The following is a 9,230-nucleotide window of genomic DNA, read 5'->3' as shown; positions in this document are numbered from 1 at the left end:
ATAAAGAGTTGCCTGAGAATGTGTCAGAGTTTGTGGAAGTGTTATCGGAAAGGATGGATGATATCCACCATCAAGTGCGTACAAACTTGAAAACGTCTGCTGATTCGATGAAGTTGACTTATGATAAGAGATCTACTGAGGTCAGCTTTGTACCAGGGGACAAGGTGTGGTTGTATAATCCCAGGAAGACCAAGGGAAAGTCTCCTAAGTTGTCTTCTCCATGGGAAGGCCCATATGACATAGTGGATCGTCTCTCAGACGTGACTTTCCGGGTAAAATGTGGTCGGCGAGGTAAGCCAAAAGTGGTGCATGCCAACAGGCTTTGGCGTTATCACGGTCCAGGACATTTCAGTTGGGACGAAGTGAACAAAGGAACAAATGACGCTGCTGAAGATCTGCCACCTGAAGAAGCCACCATCAAAGAAGAAACTCTACTCAGTTTTGAGAAGGGAAATGGTGAAGCTCTTGATGAAGTTACTACCACTGATGTGACTGTTACCGACGATAGGACATTTCTTGATGAAGCAGATGAACCCCACTTGATGCAGAAGCCAACAAGACGGAGACCAGTACGGAAGAAGAAGATACGTTCCATAAAATTAAGAGACTTTGTTGAAGTGTAATTTTGTGTTTGTAATTCTGTACATTTTAATTAAGTTATTGTTAATTATTATTGGTTTATTGTAAGTGGCTATTGTTCGGGACAAACAATACTAAGGAGGGGGCAGTGTTGTGTTAGCGAGGTCACGTGACTTGTGTGACGCCACCTATTTTCCAGAAGTATCTTGTTCCTTCATAAATGCCCTAACATTTACTAGATATATGTTTTTCTGGTATATAAATAAGACGCTCACAACGTGACGCAATAAAGTGTGTGTAGGTAGTGAGTAATTGAACTGCAGTCAGGAAGTATTGTTGAAGTTAACGTTCCTTGTTCAAACGTTTGTAAAAGAGCGACTGTTGAAAATAAGTGTATCGGTAAAGTTATATTCAGAAAGAATAAACCAGTTTTATTAAGTAAGGACTTGTGTCGCTAAAGCTTCGTTGGAACGAAGTTATGGAAAATCAATTAACGAACGGAGACGTAACAATATGTAGTTTAATCTTTGTATTAGACTTTTGTAGTATTGTTGACGTCATCCTACTGAAAGTTTCTAAGTTTTCTCCTTTTGTGTAGCCCCTAGTGTCCATTGTGTAGCTTTGTGCTTAACTACAAACAAACAAACCTTCTGTAATAGTTTTGTTATTAGAGGGCTAGGTTTTCTATATTTGTCTGTCGCATGTTATAAATATGTGCAAATACAGACAGTAAGTAAGTTAGTGAAAGTAAAAGTGGAAACAAAATGAAGTTAGACTACACGATTTTCAGTTTAGCCGTAATGGGCGATTTATAAAATGAAAGTTTCACAGTTTGTATTGTAACAACAGAAATATAGAAGAAGAATTATTCTTGTTAGTTGGGTTCTAGAGTAACTGAACCAGCCTGTGTGGACTTTTGACGTAAAAGAGAATTATTTGAAACTCTGAATATAACTGTGGTAACCCACGGGGTAACAGTGAATTTATCACTGATTGTATTGTGTGCTGCCCATTTATTGTTGAAATTTATCTCCAACAAATCACACACACTTACTGTAAAAAATCCTGCCCACACATACTTAGAAACCTGACAAAGAGAAAAAATATATCATTCAAATATAACTCATTAATTACATCCCGGACATACGCTCATAACACCAACACTAAGTAACGGGTAATAAAATATTTTAGCTGTATAAATGCGTCATTGTTCACTTAGAACTTAAAAATTCGAGGAGAAAAGTGTAAAGTGTACATCATTGGTGTTTCGTATTATATTTTGAATTAGAGAACTATGTTTAATTTATTTGATTAAAAACATGGTTTTATAATAGATTCTTGAGAGAGTTGGTTGTAGTTTAGACTCTAGATGACATGATTTGTTCTATCGGACTTTGCAGTAATAGGTTCTGATAGTAATAATACTTAAAGTTAAGTTGAACTTGTTGAAGAATATAAAATTAGAAGTGCAAGAGCTAAATTACTGTCACTAAAATGGCATAATTAATGTTTTCAGGATTTTATCTGTTATTATTTTTCCGAAGTAGTCTTTTTTAACTGATAATATTATTACTATTAGACCGTTAAGAGTTTTCTTCAGACTAACTTTGACTTGCTCTCTGAGTAATTTATAATAGTAATTATGAATATGAGAAGATGTATAAATAATAGCCTGAGATCATAGTATTACCATTACTACTATTACTTGTAGCAGATGATTAAAAGTAAGACGCAAATAATGAGTCATGGTCAAATTCTCAGATTAGGCAGTAACTAATATTAAGCCTAACTTTACTACTTAAGCACTTACTACTACAAGTACTAATGGGCCTTTTTACTAGTAGTACTAATTCTAGGTTAACCCTGTAGTATATAGGTTGAAATAATGTGAAACATAGACAGTAACCCATTTGGTCCTTCAAGTTCAAGGCTGTCTTTTCTGTCACACCTTTCCCTTCCATTTTCCCCAAGAAAGTAAAAGTAGATTCACACTACTTTAAACTAAAGAAATAATTCATTTTTCCTCTAAAACCTGTGTAATGGTGGCCTCCACTAAAGTCTACAGGATGACAGTAACTTATTCCATAGGCTAATTGGCATTTTAGTAAAATATAACTGTACTGGAGCCCGGCTTCTCTTTCCAAATCTTTACACACATCCTCTTTTTTTATCTTATCACAATACTACACAAATATTGAAATAAATATGAGACATTTATCTTAATTATTTTATGAGTAGTTTTCTTAGTCTTAAATAGATTGCTAGTTAACTTTCTTTTCTCAAGAGAAAATAAGTTAATACATATTGTCATAAGATAACCATTCCATTCCAGGAATCATCCTAGTAGCCTTCTCAGTTTTTATTCAATGGATAAGTCAATGTTCTTTGTTCGGTAAGGAGACCAAAACTGTACACAGTATTCAAAGTAAGGCCTAACTTCTGACTCGTATTGAAAAAAATTCCTCTTTTGAATTTGTAATCAATGTGTCTATAAATACACTTTAAAAATCATATTATCTGTATGACTACTACTGCTGCAATAACTATAAGTGAAAGATCAATAGTTAGGCATACATCGATTTATAAGCATAAGGGAAAATTTTTTATTCATGGTGGAACATACTACACGTTTCGACAGAAAATTCGTCTGCCTTCTTCGGGTATGATAATAATAAGCTATACACATGCGTAGAGGTGAATTCCAGACATTTGCCATAACATATCATCAATATGAAACAAGTCACAGAATACTGTGGAATGAACTTCTCCTACTACACCAACCCAAAAACAAAAAATAAACTATAGAAATCATCAAAGCTAACAATCTCTCACTAAACCGTGATAATGGTCTCAGCAACATAAATCATATTTGGCAAGCCCTATTCACTACCCACATAATGGACCAGACTTGACCATTAACTATATCCGGTCATCTGTTGATATGATTTCTGTCTCACTTAATCCTTTTATCATCATTACATTGTTTAAACTGTGTATAGCTTAGTATTAATCATACCTGAAGAAGGCAGACCAATGTTCTGTCAAAACATGTAGTATGTTCCACCATGAATAAAAAATTTTCCTTATGCTTATAAATCATTGTGTGCCTACCTATTATGTATCAGCATAATGTGCTTCTTTCCTCAAGTATAACTATAAGCAAAAGAGCACTGCCCCAGCTTATCTACAATTGATACCAAGGAACACTGTCTTTTTGTAGTGCACACAGGAGTAAATGATGCAAATCAGGTGAGCTGGTTAAAAAGTAAAAATAACCTATTCAAAGCTTTAGGTATATAAATAGGGATGTGTCCCTTTCAGATCTGCTCATTTGGATTAGATACAGAAATTAACTAAGTAAAAGATTGTCAGGAATATTCTTAGAGCAGTAGATAAGCTGGTTGAAACTGGATAGTTTTTACAATAAGTGTTGTTAAACAGATTAGGTAGTAGGATGTTTGAGGAAGCTTTAAATATATTTATCAAAGAAAGTTTAACAAAAATCATATAGTGATAACCCAAATGTATTACGTTGTATTACTGTGATTAAAATCCTCTACAAATATTTATCCATTGTACCATTTGGTCAGTCTTTTTGTAGTACAACAACATTGATACTCCTAGAAATAATGAATTTAATTTCATCAGCAATCTTTACTAATTTACTTATTTTCCAATATCAATATAATTAATGTAAATATGAAAAGCAAAGGCCAAGGCACTGACCCTTGAGGCACTATGCTAGTAACAAGGGTAAGATGCAGGTTAAGTGGCAGAACATTGGAAGTTGGCTACAGGGCTGTTACCCCTTAGGGCCTACAACATTTATTGAAATAGTTATATGCTATAACAAAGCCCACAATACTTTAAAATTTGTTTAGGAGGAGATGCGTCCATAGACAGGCAGAAAGTTTTCTTTAATATTGGATACTTATCTCATCGGTATGTATGGTGCATATGTGGAGAATGATATGCAAGTAGCTAGGGCCTACAAAACTCTTAATCTGGACCTTGTTGGCTAATGTGAGTAATGTTACTCTATTGAAAGGAGGTGATGAAATTGTCCATATAATTATAGGCCTATTAGTTTTGAATGAGAGATGATAAAAATATTTGAAGGTCTTACTAAAAACGATTTGATATTAATCTAAAAATATTTAAAATTGGTTGGATAGTGAACCTGGTTTCAAAAAGGGAAACCTTGCCTTATTAACATTATGGCATTTTTTGAAGAGGTTACTGCTTATGTAGTTAAAAGTAATAGTTTGGATTTGATGTATATGGATTTTCAGAAATAATTTTACAAGGTGCCTTATAAAAGGCTTCTTAAAATTTGTCTGTATAAGTGAGGAGAACAGGTTGGCTCATTGGATCAAAAATTACTAGAGTGAAGAAAGCAGAGGGTTGTTATGGAGTTCAAACAAACTGGATTAATGTCAGAAGTGAGGTAACTTAGGCCTCAGTGCTAAAAACTTTGCTTTTTTTGTTTTTCATTAGTGACATAGATGAAGGAATGGTCAGTAAATTAAATTTTCTGATGATATTAATGTCTTGAGTGTTGCTGGCTGTGATGACGATGATGCTGCTGCTTTACAAAAGGATATAGAATATTTGGTGAGTTTGAATAAATGAGCTACACCAAAGGTTCATGTGATAGTTAAATTATAATTGAATTAATGAAAAATACATGTAAAGGAGTGTATAAGAATCTGATTTAGTGTATATGTAGTTGTAGAAAGAAAGCAGTGTTAATAAATGTTTTATTTGTTACTTGTCTTAGTGGTTGGGTGTGCAAGGACAGCCTTTTAAAACAAAATGGTCCCTTATTTGTCTATTCATGTACCAATTTCTAATAAGAGTTAAACCCTTTTCTTTGTTTACCGAAGAGGGGAGGGTAGTCGGTGATATTGAGGGCATGGCTGAGGTACTATCAACATATTATACTAAATTGTACTCTCAGGATGTAGTTAGTCAACAGGATATAGATTATGTTATTAACTTTATTGATAAGTTTCTTTCGCAAGAGCAAATTGTCTCGTGTGATGCACCAATCACAGTTTCAGAATTGTGGGAGATCCTACCCTGTTTACCTGTTGGAAAATCTCCTGGCTATGATGGTTTTACATCAGAGTTTTATAAGTGTTTTTTACCGTTATTCATGGATGATTTTGTACAAGTATTAAATGAGATCTTTCAATCGGGGGAGTTGTTACGCTCAATGAGTTATGGGGTGATTGTCCCTATTCCCAAAAGGGGAGATAGGCGGATGGTAACTAATAGCAGACCTTTGACGATGTTGTGTACCGATTATAAGATTTTGGCAAAGGTACTGGCAAGTCGCCTTTCTAAGGTGATCGCTAGTTTAGTTTCAGCAAATCAGACGGGGTGTATTCCTGGACGCGATATAGTCGAAACTCCTTTGACCTTAGTGCTGTTACTACAGATATTGGAACGCTCTGGGAAGGGTGGAATATTCTTAAAACTAGATCAAATGAAAGCTTTTGATAGAGTTGATCACGATTATTTCTTTCAAGTTCTGCATCGAATGGGTTTTGGTCCAGGGTTTTTAAATTGGATTCCAAAGGACGTACACACTTCCAATACGTATGGCAAGGAATCAACATCTCTTAACGTTAATGTTGTGTCATCAGCGTGTTGGTAAATTATCGAACTCTGTGCAAGTAATATATCCCCCGTCAGCCCCACAAGTTGATCATGATAAACAATCATATTGCATAATGGTTCTACACTGAGTACAAACAACAAGGCAGACAAAGGGCATCCCTGTCGTATGCCCCGCTTAATTGGAAACCAATCGGTTAAAAAACCATTGAACTTTACAGCACTAACAACATCAGTATAACAAATTTTATCCCACCTCAAAGTGGGGGTATCCACATAGTTACAAAGAATAATTCTCCTTTGAAAATAATACAAAGTACTCTGGAAAACTGCATAAGAAAGAAAATGAAAACATATAAAACCAAAAAACTTCTTAAGAGTTGGATAATAAATCAATATACAATAAACCAAAATTAAGACAGTGTAGCATAATTAAGAAATCTGTATTGAGAATTATCTGAATTCTCTGTACAAAATTTAATTACAAAACAGGAATTTATTGCACAACAAAACCATTATGAAGTATTAATAAAATTCTTATTATTGAAACAAAAAGGTATGAATGTGCATAATACTAAACCCATAATTATTAAGGAAACAATACATGTAATATAACCTGAAACTGGAGTTAATGAAACACAAAAACAAACATTAAAATCAAAGTAAAGATATCCATAGCCATTGTAATTAAACTATTTATCTCAGTAATGTACACAATTCATAACCTTGTGTACCCTGCGAAACCATTGAACCTTTGTAAGCATACATAGTATAAAAAGTAATTACAGAATTTCTTGATAAAAATCTGCAATAATCCATATAAATTCGTTTACGAATGCGGACTTTAAGCATTGATATTAGATGTACAACCTTTCCACTATATAATTTAACACATCTTGCAGAGTTTATAGTGAATTTCGCTAATGTAGTGATCAACCGAAAAATATTACTGCATGTCAAAGGAATGGAAGGATGATGTCCAACCAACTTACACCTCCTCCAAACCCAAACAGATATTGGACAACCGAAATAGAATTCCAACAATTCATAAACATAAGCCCATAACGGTTGTACCTCTGTACAAAGAAAAAATAAATGATCAATGGATTCTCGCACCACACCACAAAATGTGCATAATCCAGTTGAATGTCTATCCATATGCACCAGCTTGATATTCGTGGTCACAGCCCACGACCATAATAAATAATCCACATTACATGGTTCATTTCCCACAAATGACGAAAACGTATTTTTTCGAATCATCTTCCACTGATCTATGGGAACAACGTCTCCCCAAAATGTTCTAGCAGGCATCTGAGTACCTAATGCACTACGTATATACCCGACTAACTCTTTAAGTGAGAGACCCTTGAACCGCACGTATTTACCAGTTAAGTCCCTAAAAGACAATTCTGGGACATGTCGAAAGGAAGGAACTGGCGCTGGTTTCAAAGTAACAGTCTCCAACCACTCACTCGGCAAGGCAGACTTTAATAAATTAAAACGAGAAGTAATAAACTTTGTACTCACAGAACAATCCACATCCTGACACATTTCAACAACTGCGTTTATTCTCAAAAATCCAGGTAGCACTTCATACAACAAGTGCCTCACTTTTACTAACCCAGCTTTAATAAACTCGGGAAAATAGAACGTGCGTCCCTGAGCATCAACAATTTTCGGGTTTAAAAATAAAGGTTCATCAAAAAGTGTGTTGCCATCACAAATAGGTGCCATGCCCGTCTTCCCAATCAGCAAATACCATGCTTTAAACATTTCCTGAAAAAATAATGGTAGACCCTTAAAATATCTTGATAAAACTGCACAGCGAAAAACGAAAAAACCCAGAAACATATCACCATAATAATCAAGGAAACACTTTATGATGGCCCATACAACATTGGAACTGGTACCTTCTAAACATCGCTGCAGTAGTTTTAGGCGAAAAGCCGATTTACGCACAGAAATATCGACTAAGTTAATTCCCCCATCAATAAATCTCTTGATTAAAGTTTCATATGCCACCTTATGTATACCGCCATCCCAAACGAAATCCAATACACATTTACGAAACTTAGCTTCAAATTGCCTCGGTAACGGAAGTACTTGTATAGGATACCATATAATCGACGCTACCAAAGCGTTCACAATCAACGCTTTACCCTTAAGCGACATTGACCGATAACGCCACGATACCAGGATACTTGAAACCCTTCGGAGCACAGCCTGCCATGTAGCATGAAGCATGACATTAAAATCTGCATGAAATACTATACCCAAAATCGTGACGGGATCTCGAGAAATACGTAAATTATCAATCATTAACTCCTCCCGTGTGTTCCAACATCCTACCCATAAGCCCTGACTCTTTCCCCAGTTAATCTGGCCGCCAGAAGCCCTTTTATAATTTCTTGGTATTATTATTTGTAAAAGTGTAGATACCCCCTCTATGAGGTGGGATGAATAAAGAGAAAAAAAAAAAAAAAAAAGCCGGTAAAACAGTGAGATCCGGGAATGACCTGTGGAGATAGTTTTTCTCTAAAAACTCTAAAATAAACGTTGAATGGGAGGGTTTGGTTACAAGTGACAGGGAACGCGGCCCACGCCACCTGCTTAGAGAGCACTACTTCTCTTGGCGATCGCAGCTGGAAATAACAGTTAGGATTCCATTTTCGCAAAAGCCTCTCATCAAGAATATATATTCTTGGGAAGTGTGTTTAAATAACAAACTTACTTACTGATTTTCGTTCATTATCTGAAAAATTAGAGAATAACTATTATTAAGAATCTTCACTTGAGCCCACTACTTTAAGGTTGGATAGGGAAGGATTTTTGTTTCTTCATCTCTGCTACCAGAACTTGAATTGGTAGTGAGACCTACTAATTTAGAAATAAAAAATAAGGTGTGGAAGAGAAAAAAAAATGTCATCATCACCCGGTATTCCCAGGTGGTCACCCTCCCAAGTACTAACCGGGCCCGACGGGTGTGGGCTCTAAACCAAAAAAGATCGCTTAACAAGCAGGCTCAG

General features: G+C 35.3%; 2 protein-coding genes across 6 annotated transcripts in view; one reads left to right on the top strand and one right to left on the bottom strand.

The window, feature by feature from the left end:
• The window catches only part of LOC106464139 (protein SYS1 homolog), a 57,091-nt gene that overhangs the window by 14,296 nt on the left and 33,565 nt on the right, over positions 1–9,230 (top strand). The window contains exon 1 of one of the 5 annotated variants that reach the window (XM_022391818.1): positions 1,726–1,753. The exons of 1 other annotated variant lie outside the window; for it this stretch is intronic. The gene's annotated coding sequence lies outside the window, so the exon portion shown is untranslated. 3 more of the 5 variants (XM_013924248.2, XM_022391815.1, XM_022391814.1) reach the window with 3 other exon arrangements.
• The window catches only part of LOC106464140 (valacyclovir hydrolase-like), an 84,871-nt gene that overhangs the window by 63,582 nt on the left and 12,059 nt on the right, over positions 1–9,230 (bottom strand). Inside the window, exons 3-5 of the mRNA XM_013924249.2 lie at positions 7,732–7,980; positions 7,577–7,582; positions 6,766–6,775 (exon numbers count right to left, since the gene is read on the bottom strand). Of these exons, the coding sequence (XP_013779703.2) occupies positions 6,766–6,775; positions 7,577–7,582; positions 7,732–7,980 (265 nt within the window). The remainder of the gene's footprint in view (positions 1–6,765; positions 6,776–7,576; positions 7,583–7,731; positions 7,981–9,230) is intronic.

This window comes from Limulus polyphemus, unplaced genomic scaffold (assembly GCF_000517525.1).
Source record: "Limulus polyphemus unplaced genomic scaffold, Limulus_polyphemus-2.1.2 Scaffold1568, whole genome shotgun sequence".
Taxonomy (NCBI): domain Eukaryota; kingdom Metazoa; phylum Arthropoda; class Merostomata; order Xiphosura; family Limulidae; genus Limulus; species Limulus polyphemus.
This window is presented reverse-complemented; position numbering and strand designations above follow the sequence as displayed.